The sequence below is a fragment of the Parambassis ranga genome, chromosome 12 (assembly GCF_900634625.1).
Source record: "Parambassis ranga chromosome 12, fParRan2.1, whole genome shotgun sequence".
Classification (NCBI taxonomy): domain Eukaryota; kingdom Metazoa; phylum Chordata; class Actinopteri; family Ambassidae; genus Parambassis; species Parambassis ranga.
The window spans coordinates 16,129,294-16,147,527 of record NC_041032.1 but is presented as its reverse complement, the minus strand read 5'-3'; the positions used below and the strand labels follow the sequence as shown (position 1 = coordinate 16,147,527).

At 48.4% G+C, this 18,234-nt stretch overlaps 2 protein-coding genes across 2 annotated transcripts in view; both read left to right on the top strand.

Moving 5' to 3' along the window:
* Positions 1–12,762, top strand: part of zmiz2 (zinc finger, MIZ-type containing 2) — a 14,374-nt gene extending 1,612 nt beyond the window's left edge. The window contains exons 2-20 of the mRNA XM_028418230.1: positions 3,880–3,980; positions 5,009–5,126; positions 5,359–5,561; positions 5,786–5,954; positions 6,403–6,609; positions 6,686–6,892; positions 6,979–7,047; positions 7,122–7,299; positions 7,393–7,534; positions 8,143–8,221; positions 8,356–8,487; positions 8,568–8,673; positions 8,745–8,902; positions 8,988–9,055; positions 9,134–9,202; positions 9,335–9,576; positions 9,712–9,833; positions 10,727–10,939; positions 11,052–12,762. Of these exons, the coding sequence (XP_028274031.1) occupies positions 3,931–3,980; positions 5,009–5,126; positions 5,359–5,561; positions 5,786–5,954; positions 6,403–6,609; positions 6,686–6,892; positions 6,979–7,047; positions 7,122–7,299; positions 7,393–7,534; positions 8,143–8,221; positions 8,356–8,487; positions 8,568–8,673; positions 8,745–8,902; positions 8,988–9,055; positions 9,134–9,202; positions 9,335–9,576; positions 9,712–9,833; positions 10,727–10,939; positions 11,052–11,159 (2,640 nt within the window). The 5' untranslated portion in view covers positions 3,880–3,930 and the 3' untranslated portion in view covers positions 11,160–12,762. The remainder of the gene's footprint in view (positions 1–3,879; positions 3,981–5,008; positions 5,127–5,358; positions 5,562–5,785; positions 5,955–6,402; positions 6,610–6,685; positions 6,893–6,978; positions 7,048–7,121; positions 7,300–7,392; positions 7,535–8,142; positions 8,222–8,355; positions 8,488–8,567; positions 8,674–8,744; positions 8,903–8,987; positions 9,056–9,133; positions 9,203–9,334; positions 9,577–9,711; positions 9,834–10,726; positions 10,940–11,051) is intronic.
* A 941-nt stretch (positions 12,763–13,703) lies between these two features.
* Positions 13,704–16,995, top strand: ppiab (peptidylprolyl isomerase Ab (cyclophilin A)). The gene is made up of 5 exons (XM_028417673.1): positions 13,704–13,863; positions 14,778–14,808; positions 15,581–15,669; positions 16,407–16,579; positions 16,671–16,995. Exons 1-5 carry the CDS (start codon positions 13,795–13,797, stop codon positions 16,804–16,806), a joined length of 498 nt encoding a protein of 165 aa, XP_028273474.1. The 5' UTR covers positions 13,704–13,794; the 3' UTR covers positions 16,807–16,995.
* The last annotated feature ends 1,239 nt before the right edge of the window (positions 16,996–18,234 follow it).

The following is an 18,234-nucleotide window of genomic DNA, read 5'->3' as shown; positions in this document are numbered from 1 at the left end:
GTTTTCTGTGAAGATACACAAGGAAAGTAGTAAGAATTCACCTTGGACCTTGGGCCGGTTTTTTGTTGAGACTTTCTGTTTGTTTCTATTTGAGTAACCAATTATTTTATATTCCCTAAAGTGACATAAAGCACACCTAGACTGGGATTAAGTGACTGCTTAGGATTGAAAGATGCAAACACTTCCCTCATCAAAACACATCTGAAATTCACACAGTACAATATTATATAAATCAGTTACCACAATGTGATACTAATGTATATGAGAGCTAAAGCTGTAGCCACAATCTCATCTGATCTGTCAGGCTCCAGTCCGTGAGCTGGTGCTGAACCAGGTTTGGTTCTGTCCAATCAGAGTCCAGTCAGGAAGTGCTGTCGGTTCTGTCCAATCAGAGTCCAGTCAGGAAGTGCTGTCAGTTCTGTCCAATCAGAGTCCAGTCAGGAAGTGCTGTCGGTTCTGTCCAATCAGAGTCCAGTCAGGAAGTGCTGTCAGTTCTGTCCAATCAGAGTCCAGTCAGGAAGTGCTGTCGGTTCTGTCCAATCAGAGTCCAGTCAGGAAGTGCTGTCGGTTCTGTCCAATCAGAGTCCAGTCAGGAAGTGCTGTCGGTTCTGTCCAATCAGAGTCCAGTCAGGAAGTGCTGTCAGTTCTGTGTCTGTTGCTTCATGAAGACTTTTCAGCTTTGATCAGTTTGTTTCAGTCAAAGTGTCTTTATGCTCATATTGTCCTCACAGAGACACAACAGTCCTCTACACACATGCTAGCTGCTACATGCTAGCTGCTACATGCTAGCTGCTACATGCTAGCTGTCAGAGCCTCAGCAGCTCGTTGTGTTTCCTCTTGATTGAAATGATCTCATGATAGACAGTGACTGACAGGTTGTTCATCCAATCAGCTGAAGAGTTTTCCTCGTAGGATGATCGTCACCACAGACGCCTTCCTGCGAATACAGGCAAAATGTTCAAGTAGCCGTCACAAACAGTCAGCTGATTATTATAAATTATGTGATTGTTATTGTATTTGATTAAGCAGCAGAAGGGATGTTTAATAATTTTTACTGACTCGAGCACATTACAGGCTGTTACTCTTACCTCTAATGGATGATCGGATTAATTGAACTTGATTGTAGCTGTTTGAGTCCAGATGTAATCATCTGTCATGGAGTTATATCTGCATGTTGTAATTATATAATGTAACTGGATTAATTGTTTGAAACGTGAGGATCAAGAGTGGATGATGTCTTCTATTTCTATGGTATTATTAGGTGATCCATGTGAACGGTGGATAGATGATTTGGTACAGAACAGAGCACACTCCTGGACTTCCAGCTGGACTCTTGATGGAGGACTTCTTTGCTATAGCCGATTAAAATCTGCTCATACTGTACGATGTGGGTTAAGGTTTTACACCGAGAGGTGAGGCCAGCGTGAATTGCCAAAAACTGCAGTTCCTCTAATGGCCACTTGAGGGCTGAGTCAAAATGTGAGTCAATCCCACAGACCCCAATGTTTAAACTTGACTTTACAGCAGAAATAAGCCGGCGTTCAGCCTGCTTTATGGTTATTATGAGTGACAGCTGGGGGCCACCACCTCTCTGCTCATGCTTGGATTAACTGGGAGTTCAGGTTCTGCCAAGGTGACGACACTAAGCTTCAAAAGTGCCCTTCAAAAAGCAGTCAGTGACGTCAGACAGTTTGTGCATCTTTATTCACTGTCAGTGGGAATGTGGTGTGGATTTATTTACATAGGAGACCACAGTGTGAATACAGCCGGTTAGCATGACAGGAAATGGACGTAATTTGAATTTTGTACTGTAAATTACACAAAAGAATGTTAAGAATGAATACGGACTGAAAAACATGGCAGCAGCTGCCGGAGCAGAGGGTCAGCCGAGAGTCGGCCGGGTGCTTGTTGTGTTTTGGCTGTTAGTTGGCTGCTGAGAGGGAGGAGAGGAGAGGAGAGGAGAGGAGAGAGGAGAGAGGAGAGGAGGAGAGGAGGAGAGGAGAGGAGAGGAGAGGAGAGAGGAAAGAGAAGAAGAGGAGAGGAGGAGAGGAAAGAGAAGAAGAGGAGAGGAGGAGAGGAGAGGAGGGAGGAGAGGAGAGGAGAGAGGAAAGAGAAGAAGAGAGGAAAGAGGAGAGGAGAGAGGAAAGAGGAGAGGAGAGGAGAGGAGAGGAGAGGAGAGTGCATGAGCTGCAGCAGAGTGTGATGATGAGGAGGAAGAGTCACAAAGAAAATGTCAAGAAGCGGAGGTCAAAAGGAGGCTGTGAGAGAACAGAGTGTCGCTGCAGGAACAGCCTGTGCTGCTGCTGCTCAGCCTCTGATAATAACACCAGACATCTTACACATCTCACCCCGCTGTTGTGCGGCTGCTGCGCTGCTCGGCTGTGATGGAAGTTCCAAGGAGCCTTTTGATAGGAGGGAATTCAGGTGTCCTGGTCATGTGATCTTCCCTCATTTCTTCTTCTTCTTCTTCTTTTTTTCCAAATGCAAGATGCGGGGTGTCTGACCCAAATCTGCAAAGTGCAAAAACCAGAGAGAAGGAGGGGGGAGGGGAGACGGATGTTGGAAAATGAGCATGTCAGTTGGTAACCGTCAGATAAAGAAAATCATTAGTGGGAGGTGGGAGGAGAGCAGCGGTGGAGCGGGGAATGTGATGGAGAAAAGAGGAAACATCTGGTGGTGAAGGAGGGAAGCGTGCGGGGCTGTTACTGTACGAGCCCGGCCGAGGAACCAGATGTTCAGTGTGTTCGACCTGTTAGCAGAGCTGTGATTAACACAGCGTGTCTCTGTGTCTGCACGCTGAGCGACGGCGTCCAGTCAAAAGATCAGATCATCTGAGAAGTTTCAGACTGTGGATTAAAAAAAAGGTTTAATTATCATCAACTCAGAGAATCGTACCGATGTTGATCTTGTGCTGCAGAAAGTGTTCATATGTGTAAATACTTGTGCTTTGCCACAGGCGGTTCATGTTGATGTGCGTTAGGTCTGTCGGTGTAGGTCTGACTGCAGGACCTGCTGCGTGGTCCTACAGCAGGAGGTGCAGGAGCTTCACCTGTAGCTCCTCCTTCCTCCGTCTGCATGATCCTGGTAGAAAGAAACGCTCTGAGCAGGACGGATGGCTCAGGAGCTCTGTCAGCACACAAAGAACAGCCGAACAAAGAGGGAAGACGTGCGAAGGAAAAGAGGCAACAGAGCAGATGAGGCTGATTTACATCACCTGTGATTAACCCCGCGCTTCCTGCATGCTGAGCAAATCAAAGTTTAAGAATAATCTTAAACTGAAAGCACCACCCAGATACACACAATATACAATTAATCATTTTTAATTGATACATCATTCTGCATATGATATTTGATATAATGCTGAAATATATATGTTCAGACAAGCATTAAATCTTTAATGATGATTAATAAAGATTATCCAATAATACGAGCACTCAGTCGATCAGTCATCCAGCTGTGCTATATTCTTTGCGTCTTGGTTTGGAGATGATATAAGAGGACGGTGACCTTTTTTAAAACCATTCCTTTCCTCACATTGTGTGTGTCTGTGTGTGTCTGTGTGTGTGTGTGTGATCCTCCGTCGGTGTGCTGAGAGGACTGTGCCTCTTCACATCTCTGTTCTCTTAAATTCCTTTTGAAATCAGCAGGCTAAATTTAGCTCGCAGCACCCCTCCCCCTCCTCTGAGAGGTATCAGAGCTTCAGCAGTCAGTGATAGGCTAACGGTTTGATGTGCACACACACACACACACACACAGATTAAAGTGAGTGGCTGAGAGTGGGAGGGCACTGTGTCTTTGTGCGCTCGGTGTGGGCTACAGTGTAGTGATGATGAATTGTTGCCGTGCAGTAAATGAGTTGTGTGTCTCTTTGTGTCTCAGGGCTGCCACTTGAGGACAGTGGGGGCTCTCTAATGGTCCCCCGTTCATCCGATGAACCCCCTCAACTCCATGAAACCCTCCCTGCCTCCCACTCCACAGAGGTATCCACACACACACACACACACACACACACGTTCTGATGACGTTAAGCTGTCGCCTTCTCTCTTCAGCATACGTTATTTTGGATTTTTGCTGTTCCATTCGTCCACCTGCTGGCCTCTGTGTTACAGTCCAGTGCCTGTGTTGTGTGCAGCTGTGTGTGTGTGTCATGCGCTGAGCAGTGTCGTCACTGACGCTTTGCTGTCGTCGGCGACACAGATGACACATGTTAATCTATTAATATGCACATGTTGCTGTTTCACAGTGAGTGTCCGTATGTGTGCAGCTGTTCAGCATCAGAGCAGAGAAGCAGTGACGAACCTTCAAACCTGTGTCTGGCTGCTACATATGAATATAACTCATCCTAACACACAGACACTGGGAGGGTCTGATGGGAGACGCTGACACCTGAAGTGTGTCCTCCTTATGTCCAGTCCGCTCTTCTGTTTGGGTTGCTGTCATTTTTCAAAATAAAAGACTCCACCAGCTGTTCTCTGTGCCACTGGTCTGCAGCCCGGTGGTCGGGGGCGAAGGTTCTACTCCACCCCAGGTTTTGAAGGTTTAATTTAATCTGAAGTTCCATCACACAGGTCTCATCTTCAGACAAGCCTGTCTCTGAGTCTGTTAGCTGCTCGGCTCCTCTGTAAAGTTAAAGATGATGAGACATTCTGTGTGAAGGAAACACTATTGACAGCCTTAATCTGTCTGAGATCTGGAAGAAGACGTCTGCTGTGGTGTCAGATTTTAGTGCCTGTTCATGATGCGGTGCGACGGCAGCGCTGCTGCGGCAGCTTCCTGTTGAGGAAATGGTTTTTACAAGGAGGAAGCCGAGGGTAACCTCAACCGCCAGATGAATGAAACCATGTTCAGGGTCACCGTTAGCTCCTGAGCTTTTATTTAAGTGTCAGCTGTAATAAGGAGTTAAAGGCTCTTATTCTGATGATCTGTGATGAAGCTCTCTCCTCTGCCATCCCAATAACTCTCTCCCTCTCTCTCTCTCTCTCGCTCTCTCCTTGGTATCCCTCTGCAGCACTGACGGCCCCTTCCTAAATGAGCCAGTCTCCTGGCAACCAGGCACCAATCAGCACGCAGGATCTCTCTCTGTAGTAACCACAGTGTGGGGCGTGACCAATCCCACACACAGCCAGGTAACACATGACCATCGTTAGCCTGGGACTCCAGATAAGAGCCAGAGAGGCGAAGAAACGCTCGTCACTTTTCTATTTTTATGATTTTAAGATGATTTATGCTTTAGAACATAAACTGCTCCACTTTCACATCCTCCTCCTCCTCCTCCTCCTCTGAGCGCCTGTTCCTCCTCAGCTCCTCATGGCGTGTGTGGCTGCTGTGATAACGCCTCTCTGTCTGTTTCCCACGTAGGTGTTTGGTGCACCGATGGGCCCTGACGAGAGCTCAGGCGGTCACATGATGCCCGGTGGCAGTCCTGGCATGGCCCCTGGCATGGGCTCCCAGTTCATGGGCCAGCAGTCGTACGGAGACGCCGTATCTAAGGCCTACGGCCAGCCGCTCATGTACGGACGTCCCAACGCTGCCTACAACCCGGGCTCAGCCTACGGTGGCAGGTACGCTGAAGTTAGACCTAAAGCTCAGCACAGGTGCTCCGCAGGAGGAAGCCGACTGATGCTTGAACCCAACACTGTTTCTGTGTCAACATATGTCAGCATGGCTGCTCTCACCCACCGCTCTGACTCACACCGCTGACGCCACATCGCACACTCACGCTCAGTTCACAGAGTTTATTGCCCACTCATCTGCTCGCCTCTCTCTTCTCCCTTTCTTCCTGCAGTTACTCCGGTAACAGTGGAGGTGCCGGTATGGGCGTCCGTCCTCCCTCAGACTTCACTCAGGCTGCTGCCGCTGCGGTCGCCGCTGCCGCTGCCACAGCAACTGCCACTGCCACGGCAACTGTGGCAGCGATACAAGAGAAGCAGAACCAGGAGCTGAGCTATGGCCAGGTAAAGGTCTCAGAGGGGAGAGAGGGAGACTCTGTCTGCAGACTCCCCCTCTGGTTTGGGAGTTGTGATGTGGGAGGACTGCAGAAGCAGAAGCTGCTGCTCTGCACAGATTCATGACACATGCTTCTTATTAACAGCAGAGACATGATTTGACGCTGCTCCCTCCTGCCAGACTGTTTATTCTGTAAACTCCTCATCTGCATAATGAGTCAGTGCAGCAGCTTCATCATTTTTCTGATTTAGAAAAAAAACTGCAGATTAGATCTGGGCCCATTTTATCAGACTTCCTGGAATATTTCTGTTTTTTTAATCTGTGTTTGAGGATTACAGCTGAATTAGAGTCCTGAGGCGATCAGAGTGCTGCTCTGAAGTTTGTAGAGTGGTTTGATGCAGACTGTTTTCACCCCTCCTCCTCCTCCTCCTCCTCCTCCTCCCTTTCTTCTCCCAGATGGGTGGAGCATCCTCTTACAGCACCCAGTTCCTGTCTCACTCGGGCCCTCGTGGCCCACCAGGCATGAACCCTGGCGGTGGGATGCTCCCCTCCAGGCCCGGACCGCCACCTTCCAGCGGGGGCATGTATCCTTCTCAGAGGATGCCTCAGCATGGAGGCTACCCGGGCGCACAGCAGGGACTCAAACGTCCTTTCCACTCTGAGGTCAGAGGACGTTTCACTCAAACTGCAGCTCTGATCTGTGGTGAAGGGTTCAGCTGAGAGGGGTTGTGTGTTCCAGGGTTTTCCCGGGCAGCAGTATGGAGGGATGTCAGGGTACCCTAGCCAGCCTCTGCAGTACCCCACCGGACCCCAGCAGAGGTGTGCACCCTCACCTTCCTACCCCTCCAGCCGGATGCCTCACATGGGCCAGTACACGCCGGGATCGCACAACCCAGCACAGTTCCCTCCTGGAGCCGGCCAGCCCAATCCTCCACAGTACTACAAGGTGACCAGACCCCGACCAAGTCTGCATGTTTGAGCTTAGGCTTTTGTGTCTGTATAGATGGATAATCAGCTGCTTCCTGTCTCCAGTCAGAGCCGTTCAACGGTCAGGGAGGAGCCGGAGGATACAACGCCTTCACACAGGCTGCAGTAAACGGGGTAAGTTCAAACAGTGTGTGTGTGATGAAGATGAAGAGCACCTAAACACAGCCCTCTCGTCTGCCGTCTCTCAGCCAGGTCGGGGTGGGGTGATGCCCGGGTATCCCAGCTCTCCGATGGGAGGGAATCCCACGCCTCCCATGACCCCCGGGACCTCCATACCTCCCTACCTTTCCCCGGGTCACGACACCAAACCTCCTTATCTTCCACCGGACACCAAACCCAACATCAACACCCAGCCGCCCCCTACGGGTGAGCCGAGACACTGCGTCTGTCTGTGCTGAGAGCAGCATCGCCAAAAAGTTAAGACCTCACCTGGATGCATCCTCTTGATTCTCCACCCAGGTAACCCCAGTGACGACCTCCGCCTGACGTTCCCGGTGCGAGACGGCGTGGTGTTGGAACCGTTCAGGCTGGAGCACAACCTGGCCGTCAGCAACCACGCCTTCCAGCTGCGAGACTCCGTCTACAAAACACTCATGATGAGGTGGGAAGAGCTCTCATGTCACATGATCAGTCATAAAGTGCTGCTCCTCCACACACACACACACACACACACACACACACACACACACACACACACACACACACACACACACACACACACACACACTCCGTCCTGTCTGCAGTCAGTGTGTGTGCAGAATAACTCAGGTATTCAGACAGAGACTCTCTGAGTGTTGGTCATGTGACTGCTGCTTACAAGAGGCCATCATGGCTGACCTGATATTTTATTATGTCACACACGATGCATTCAGGGACCACTGGAAACTTCAGTCTCACAGCTTCTACCAGCATCTTTTTGACAATAATAGTTAAAAACAGGCATTTGGAAGCATTTGGTGTCTCGTTAGATAACGTCACGTGTCAGCAGGTGTTCCTGTGCAGTGCTGGTAAACAGCATGTGACATTCTTCTTCAGCTCAGACTTCAGCTCAGACATTCTCAGCTTCAGTGTGAACCCAGAGCTGTGGACGCCTCTGTTTGCCTTCCTGAGAGATTTTTAAAAACATCAGATGAGAGGAAACACACCAAGGAATGTTTGATAACCCCACCCAGCCTCCCTCTGACGGCTGTGATGTGTCTCCTCCTGCAGGCCGGACCTGGAGCTGCAGCTGAAGTGTTACCACCACGAGGACAGACAGATGAACACTAACTGGCCTGCGTCTGTGCAAGTGAGCCGAGCTTCTGTTTCCCTCTGTGATTAATCATTTATCCTCAGATATAATAATAATATATATAAAATCATACGGAGCCGGACTTTATGTTGAGACCTGGCTGATTATGTGTTGTTTTTGTTGTGTGTCAGGTCAGTGTCAACGCAACTCCTCTGTCCATTGAACGAGGAGACAACAAAACATCCCACAAGCCCTTGTACCTGAAGCAGGTGTGTCAGCCCGGACGCAACACAGTGCAGATCACAGTGACGGCGTGCTGCTGTGTGAGTATCCATGAGCGTCACAGCTTTTTACACTGTGTGCGTGACAGACAGCTGATCCCCCGGTGTGTGTGTGTGTCCAGTCCCACCTGTTTGTGCTGCAGCTGGTCCACCGGCCGTCGGTCAGGTCCGTCCTGCAGGGTCTGATGAAGAAGAGGCTGCTGCCGGCCGAGCACTGCATCACAAAGAGTGAGTCCTTCACACCTGAAACACTTCATTCTGCAGAACGCAGCATGACGAGCGTCCGCTTTCTGTTTCAGTCAAGAGGAACTTCAGCAGCGGCACCATCCCCGGGACGCCCGGTCTGAACGGAGAGGACGGAGTGGAGCAGACGGCAATCAAAGTTTCTCTCAAATGTCCCATCACGTTCAGACGAATCCAGCTGCCGGCCAGAGGCCACGACTGCAGGCACATACAGGTGACACACACACACACACACACTGACGGCGTACGTCCAAACACTGGCTCACCTCTCATGCTGGTTGTGTGTTTTTATTTCGTAGTGTTTCGACTTGGAGTCCTATCTGCAGCTGAACTGTGAGAGAGGGACCTGGAGGTGTCCGGTGTGCAAGTACGTACTGTAAGCACGGCTCAGTGAGTCAGGTCAGCTGGTATCAGAGCTTCAGCTGTTTGCTCCTCTTCTTCACAGTAAAACGGCTCTGCTAGAAGGCCTGGAGGTCGACCAGTACATGCTCGGGATCCTCGTCTACATCCAGAAGTGAGTTTGGTCTGATAACAGCAGACAGAGTGACGGACACTCAGGACTGATTCATTTGTCTCCTGTCCTCTTTCCTTCCTCCCTTCCTGTCTTCCATCTTTCCCTCTTTTTGTTCCTTCCCCGCTCCCTCAGCTCTGACTATGAGGAGATCACTATAGACCCGGTCTGCGGTTGGCGACCGGTGCCCGTTAAACCTGACCTCCACATAAAGGAGGAGCCCGACGGTCCGGTCCTGAAACGCTGCCGCACCGTCAGCCCGAGTCACATGGTCCTGCCCAACGTGATGGAGATGATCGCCGCCCTGGGCCCGGCATCGTCTCCTTACCAGAGTCTGACCGCGGGAGGCCGGAATACCCCCGACTACAGCAGGCCAGGTACACACACACACACAGTGTGGTGACCCGCACAGCAGCACCACGGCCTCCTGCTTCAGCCCACAGCTGGAGGCGCCTCTCCTCCTGCTCACTGACCCGTTTCTCTCTGAACGTCACATTTGTTTCGTCTCGTAGGGAGTCAGGGATTCTCCAACCAAACCGGATTCACAGACTTCCCCAACACTCCTGGCACCCCCACACTCGGAGAGTACGCCTCCTCTGGACCTCCTCCTCCTCTGTCCTACCCGTCTGAGCAGGTGAGACCTCCCAGTGTCAGGTAACACACAGCGCCTCAGGACGCGCTGACGTCTTTCTGACCTCTCCAACTTCCCTGATGGTTGATGACAGCCGGTGTATAAATACACCACAGCCAGGAGGCACACACAGACACACACAGACACACACAGACACACACAGACACACACAGACACACACACACAGACACACACAGACACACACAGACACACACAGACACACACAGACACACACACACAGACACACACAGACACAGTGATAGAAGCATCTGTTACATAACTCAACACACTGCCTGAATGAGGGGAGAACTGGAACCTTTCCTCTCACTTCCTGCTTTCTTTCTCCTTTCATCCCCTCCCCCTCCCTTTCTTCCTCGCTTCCTTCTTACTGCAGGATGGCCGCAGGTCTTTAAAAATCACTGTTTGATTTTTTATTATTTTAATAAACCTTAGAACATTCTTTCCGGTTTATTGATCTGGTTGTGGATCTCTTTTTAATTGGCCTCGGCTGTCTCTGGATCCACTCTCTTGTTTAGCATTTAGCATTTGAATGCCACCAGTGTGCGGCCTCACGTGTGCCGTCAGAACGCGGCTTCTCGCTGTCGCGGCCGTGCAGCACTGGCTGTCTGTTCCTTCTGGCTGTAAGTCCGGTGAAGAGCCTTTAAGTGACGCTGACAGCGCCGACTGCGGGGACGTCTGCTCTCACGCTCTGAAACCACGTCCCACCTGTCGGACGCAGCTGTGTCCGCCCCGCTCTGCTGTCACACACGTCTGCCGCTCGGCCTCTTCACAGAGCGCCGCGCTGACTCCGCCTCATCAGAGTCTCTTTGTCCTTAATGTGAATTAAAGCGCTCCCCCTCCCCCCTTCCTCCCCTCCGTCTCTGTGTCTCACCCAGACGCCTCACTCTGGACGAATCGAACACCCCCACGGCCTCCTCCAGCAGCACGCCTCAGGTGGTGTCCATGGCAACCAGAGCCTGGGCGACACCGGCAGCCCGATGCCACAGCGCGGCCCCAGTACCCAGAATCCTCGGCTGCAGAGCGAAGGCTCGTTCGGGCTGGGAGGCCCGGGAGCACCCGGAGGAGAGGGAGCCGATCACGCACTAGATGTGAGTGCAAAGCTGTTTGATCACGTGATCGGCTCTACAGATCAATGAGAAACACAGGAAGTAACCAAACACTTTCAAACATCAGTGTCTCTTCTTCTCTGTCCACCTGAAGCTCCTCCCTGAGCTGACCAATCCAGACGAGCTGCTGTCCTACCTGGGCCCCCCCGACCTCCCCAACAACAGCAGTGACGACCTGCTGTCTCTGTTTGAGAACAACTGACGCCGAGAGCGCCGCGCTCGTCCTCCGGTCCACTGAAGACGGCTCTGTTTGCACCCAGTACCTGTGTGTGTGTGTGTGAGAGAGAGAGAGAGAGAGTGTGAGTGAGTGTGTGTGATATTTTTGTGTCTCTGGCGTGTCCTGCTGTACTTTGAACGAGTGCAGCTGTGACTCTGCAGACCAGCATGTTGAACAAACAGCACAAACCTGGAGGATGTGTGTGTGGACTGAGGTGGAGGGTGATGGACACATGTATCCAAAATATACAAATCCATCATCCTAAAGAAATCAACAGTCAAACTGAAAATTAAAGACATGAATGCAGAAACATCTAACATAAGGTCTAACAGGTGAGTAATGGTCCCCACCCATCGATACAGCGTATGAAATATTAAAGCTGTTTCCTGCTGCAGGGTGGAACAGCAGCTGATGCATAATTAATGACGAAAATCTGATTCAGGCGGCGGTCAATAATCTGATGGAGGGGAAGGAGCAGTTAGGCAGGTTTATGCATTTACATGTTTGGGAAGAGTCAGGTTATGATTTCTGTATAATTTTTATCATGAAACAAATGACAGAAACACAGAAACACAGAGCTGTGTGTGTTTAGCTGAAGATCTTTAAAAGCGTTCCTACAGCTGCAGAGTTACAGAAACAGGAGAAACAGGGTGGACCCTGAAACTGATTACTATAACTTATAACTGATATATGTTTTATTTATAGTTACATTCATTTTTTACATTAAAATTGTTATTTTTATTCCCATAAATAAAATATTTAGGTTATTTTCCCCAAAATTTGAGATAAAATAATACAATTTATTTATACTTTTCATTTTAACATGAGAACATCATTGCCTGACTTTTCCCTCGATACATAATTGAAGATGACGTTAGTTGAACTCCCTGCCCACATGTACAGAAGACATCAGACATGAGGCTGGAGGAAGCTCAGAGGGGATCCTCCGGCCCTGTCGCCCTCCTCACCCTCCTCACCCTCCTCGGCGGGGGTCCATTCTGTAAATGAGCTGTGTGTCGTGGCATTTTCTGCCAGTGGAAAGCTATTTGTATGTTTTTGAATGGTCTGACATGTTTAACCCTTCATGATGCGGGTTCATGTACTGTATAATCAGCTGTTTTCATTAGAGAACGTGTGTGTATCAAATGAATCGTTAATCATGCTCATTTTAATGTCATCAGTTGGATAATGGATCATTGTTGGCACTGTATACATACTGTGTGTTAAAGGAATATGTAAAAGAAGTGGAGGTCATACACTATGATGCATGTATGACGGGGAACAGTCAGCTGACACTAAGAGGTCCAAGGATCGGTAACGACTTTTTAACGCTGACGTTTTTCTACCTGGTCCAACATCGCCTCGACAACGCTGTTCAATTCGAGCAACACAATAATGCTATATTTGGAAATTATGGACTATTTAACTGCTAATTTACCAGAAAGAGAAAGAAAGAAAAAGTTTTTTAATATGTAAACTATTCCACATATTTTGTAACACATTGTAATTGCCATTATTTTCTATTTATTTTTTAATCATAATCATCATTGTACCAACGATTTCTTTGTCTTCTTCCTGAAACTCTGAATCAGAATTAAAAATCACTATTTGACAGAAAGTGTTTCTCGTGTTTGTACGAGCTCGCGTCACGTTTAGATTTATTCCTTTAAGCCAGGAGACGACTTTCAGCTAATAGCTGTGCGGCTAACGTCTTTTACTTACTTTAGCTGCTTCTGTCTTTTTGAGTATACATGGAGCACCTGGAACGAAAACAATTTCCCCCCGGGGATCAATAAAGTATTTCTGATTCTGATTCTGATTCTGATTCAGCTGTTCAGTTATTTATCTTTTTATTTTGTCACTTCACCTGTTAACCTGTTGTTTTTCACTATATTTACTACTACATTTAGCTAGCTGGTCTTACTAGTTAGCTAGCTTTGTAGGTAGTTTGTAAATTATCTTATAACTAGCTAGCTGACCAGTTAGCTTTATTAGCTTTTTAGCTGTGTTACATGTGTCATGTTGTTTCTTAGGCTGTGGTGAGTAGTTAGCTTCGTTGATAATTACTTAGCCTGTTTTTTTATGTTTTAGCTAGCTGTCTATTTTAAGCTGGTCTGGGGTGTTTTGTTTTTTTTAGTACTACACTTGTAGCATGTTAGCTAGTCGTCTAGCTTTTTAGCTAAATAAGTTTGCTGGTTCATTATTTGTTATTATTATTACAGCTAGCTATGTAACTGTTTGTAATTTTTCCAGCTAGTTTGGCTACATGTGTGATGTTTCTAAACTTTCAGTTTGCTCCTCCTGTATTGATTGTATTGATTGTATTGATCTGCCCACGTGTTGACAGGAAACAGCGCAGGTCTGACTCCAGGCAGCCATCAGCTCGCGCGGGTTGCCTTGGAGATGTCCCAGCAGCCACCAAATCTTGACCCCGCCCCTCCCTCTATCCCATTGGTCTCCGCTGCGGCCCGTCAGAAGCGCCGCGCTGTGATTGGCTGTCTGTGCGCCTTAGGTCGGCGGAGCAGGGCTCGTATAAAAACAGAACCACAGCGCTCGCGCAGCTGACGCGTCGTCAGGAGCTCATCCAGGTGCAGGACCTCACCGGAGCGCGTGTGTCAACATGGGGAACCCGCGAGTCTTCTTTGACATCACCATTGATGGCGGGAACGCCGGGAGGATCATCATGGAGGTGAGAAGCTGTGCGCGCTGCTTCTGTCAGCTGGCGTGCTGTCAGGTTCTGCTGCAGCTCAGGCCTCCATTTTGACCCATTTCATGTCTCCGCGTCTGCGGAAGCTCTGCGCGGTGTTTGTTTATCATCGATGATGATGATGATGATGATGATGATGGTGACGCGGACAGTAGATTAAAGTGAGGCGCTGTCAGATGATGACAAGCTGAGCTGGAAACGCCCAGCAGCAGCAGCTCAGGCGAGCATCTCCAAACACACACACACACACACACACTCACACACACACACACACACACACACACACACACACACACACACACAGGGCATTTCTCACACGGATCTAACCCTCAGTTCCTACAGTCTGTCCTATAAACCAGTCATCGTCAGCCTCCTACAGCTGTCTGGAATTAGCGACCCATCAGCCAATCAGAAAATAGGATTTGTTGTTGCCGGGTGAGGTCTGAGTTTTAGCTGCATGCACGCGTATCATGAACGCGCAGCGGACGTAACCTGTGCTCTGAATGCAAGTTGTAGAAGAGGTGGAGGAGCGAGAGGTGTGTGTGTGTGTGTGTGATGACTGATCATGGTTTTATCAGCAGTCCACATCAAACCCTGAACGAAGAGTTAATTTGTGGTGTCGGTGTGCCTCCTCTTCATCTTTAACATGTCCTCACAGTGGCCTTCATCACATTATATCACCTGTTGTTGTTTCTGATCACATGACCTCAGCTGCAGCTGGAAGTATTGATCATTTATTGATTTCAGCTGTTTGAATGTGAAGATTTCTGCTTTTTATAGTTAACCTGCTACAATATGAAGCAAAAGAAAACATTCTGTTTAATAAAATAATATAAGTGTTAAAAATAAGATGATCTGTAACTGTAACCCTCTAAATGATGTCTCTGTGTCTGCAGCTGCGGGCTGACGTGGTCCCAAAGACCGCAGGTAGGTAAGACAGAACACACACACACACACACACACACACAGTGTAAACACTGAAGGACTGAGAGTGTCTCTGCTCATTACTCACCCACTGTCCCACGTTGCCATTGTTCATTATTCGACCTATTTATAGTCCAGAGCTGCAGGAGGAGCGGCTGCACGCTTCATCTGCTCCACACAGCATCTGCTGCAGGAGCTGCAGCCAGGCTCAGACTGCAGGGTGTTCTGATGTGTTTAGAACTCTGAGAGGAATCTGTTTATTAGGAGTTAGACAGGACTCCCTTCATCTGCAGGGAGATTGTCAGAAGTACAACGGCAGCAGTGACACAAAACAACCACAACACAAGCAGGAAACACCAAGCAGCACACACACACACACACACACACACTGACCAGAAACTAAAAACACCACAAACTGACCACTGAGCACAAAGAAGAAGAAAATGACACAAACATGATCGAAAAGATGCTCATAACACACAGACACACACAGACACTAACTCAGCACAGACTAATAACCACCATGACATACAAAGTGGCTACACAATGATCAAGAACATCACCACAAATTACAGCCACAGACTCACAACCCCTCTCGCACAATGACCACACAGACATGCCAATCCAGACACACAACATCCACAAGAATGAAAAACATGGCTGCTCAGAGGACCCTCCAGCCCTCAGAGGAGGAGGACGCCTGCTGGTCCCTGCTGTGGCTCATTGTGTGTTTCATGCGGCCTGTGTGTGTCTGTGTGGTGTTGTTATTTTGCAGAAAACTTCCGCGCTCTGTGCACCGGAGAGAAAGGCTTCGGCTACAAAGGCTCCACGTTCCACCGCGTCATCCCCAAGTTCATGTGCCAGGTATCCTCAAATATATATATATATATATCCCTATAGCAGCAGGCGTCCATGTTTTTATGACTCATGATGTCACACATGTTGACTCATGATGTCACACATGTTGACTCATGATGTCACACATGTTGACTCATGATGTCACACATGTACTCATGATGTCACACATGTTGACTCATGATGTCACACATGTACTCATGATGTCACACATGTTGACTCATGATGTCACACATCTTGACTCATGATGTCACACATCTTGACTCATGATGTCACACATGTCTCATGATGTCACACATGTCACATGTCACACATGTTTACTCATGATGTCACACATGTTGTCTCATGTCACACATCTTGACTCATGATGTCACACATGTTGTCTCATGATGTCACACATGTTCTCATGATGTCACACATGTTTACTCATGATGTCACACATGTACTCATGATGTCACACATGTTGACTCATGATGTCACACATCTTGACTCATGATGTCACACATCTTGACTCATGATGTCACACATGTTGTCTCATGATGTCACACATGTCACATGTCGACTCGTGTCACACATGTTGTCTCATGTGTCACACATGTTGACTCGTGTCACACATGTTGACTCATGTGTCACACATGTTGACTCATGATGTCACACATGTCTCATGATGTCACACATGTTGTCTCATGATGTCACACATGCTGACTAATGATGTCACATGTTGACGTGTTCTTTTTTTCCTTCAGGGCGGCGACTTCACCAACCACAACGGAACCGGAGGGAAGTCCATCTACGGAGAGAAGTTTGCAGATGAGAACTTCCAGCTGAAGCATGGCGGCATGGGGACGCTGTCCATGGCCAACGCCGGGCCCAACACCAACGGCTCCCAGTTCTTCATCTGCACGGCCTCCACCGACTGGTGAGCCCCCCTGGCCCGCCCGTCATGGCCTCGCCGCTGCGTTTGGGCGCTGCTCTCACACGCTAACCAGCTGCTCTCTGCTGCTCCGCAGGCTCAACGGGAAGCACGTGGTGTTTGGCAATGTGGTGGAGGGCATCGACATCGTCAAGGCGATAGAGAAGCAGGGCACGAAGAGCGGCACCCCCAAAGCTAAGGTGGTCATCGCCGACTCCGGGGAGCTGAAGTAGAGCGGTTCATTCTGTCAGACCTCCGTCAGCCATCCTGCATATCAGTAGAAAGCTCCTCTCCTCTTCCTCCCCCCTCTTCTTCCTCTTCCTCTCTGGTTATTCGTCTCCTGTCTTGTGTAATTTTTGTACCCTTGCTCCTTTCAGATGGAGCAGAGAAGGATCGTGTAAATAAAACGACTTGAAAGACCACTAGAGGGCGCCATCTTTGTTTTGTTTGGCTATATTTACTGTTAAAGCTGTGTTTACATCGTTTTATTAATGCAACTGACAGATGTTATCAGTAGATGGCACTGTAGGCCCTGCAAGAAACAGACTCATATCTATTAAATAATAACCTAAGAAGATACACACAGGTGTGCTCTGTGCCGCCCTCTGGTGGCTGCTACAGATACATGTTTGCATTTCAACGTATTGGAATAAATCCAGTTTACTTCTGATTTCAATGTTGTTGTTCTTATCAGGTAGAAACGCTAACTGGTGCTGCTACGTGGAAATTAGACTTCATTCTGATGTAAAACAAAAACAGGCCTGAGAGATTTTATTTTATTAGTTTATTCCTGGTTAAGTACACAATTTATCAAAACAAAGTTATCAATGTTTTCCACGATAAAAAGATAGAAAGAAAAGTCTACAAACCAACTTGAAGTACACGGATTAAGGCATCAACATCTCCTTCAATGAACCTCAAAGAGAGTGATACAAAAATAAATCCAGAAGAACTCCTATAGAAAGGTCTCCGTAAGAAAACAAGACAACCACAGCACGATAAACCCACGAATACAAAACACACAGATCCAGTACGGCAAAGGTAAAGGTCGTGATGTCACGGAGCGGGTTCTGCTGTTAGCTTGACATCGTGTGGTTTCTCCTGATCAAAATTTAATGTAGCAATCAGAACCAGAACCAGAATGTGAAGAAGTATTTTGTTATAAGGCATAGACCGGAGATAAAGATGGCCGACAAGTCCGCCTCCTGGCTGGTTGCAGTATCGACCCCGCCGCCTCCATGTTAGCATTTAAAACCAGACCTAAAACAAGATGCTAGCAAGAAATCTCAGAACACAGTCATGTAGCTGTTAGCAAGCTAGCACAAGATAGCAGCGCTGTGTTCTTCTAGCTTAAACAGTGACATGTCGTCCATTTTTAAAACAGTCTATGCTACATGATGCAGTCCACCGGGTCGTGGACGGGTCTCCTGTAGTCACCTGTGATCATTTAGCACACGATGCTAGCTCTGCCTTAGCTTTAAAAGGCAATGTGTGTTAACTATGGACCTGGGAGACAGTTAGCTTTAGCTTAGTTTAGCTGAGGTATGACTGGAAACGAAAGAAGACAGAATTAAAATTTAGCTAGCTACTTCAGCTAGCTACTCCAGAGGGAAACACAATATTAGCTAGCTCAGGAAATTACCTTTAAAAATTGCTTGTGA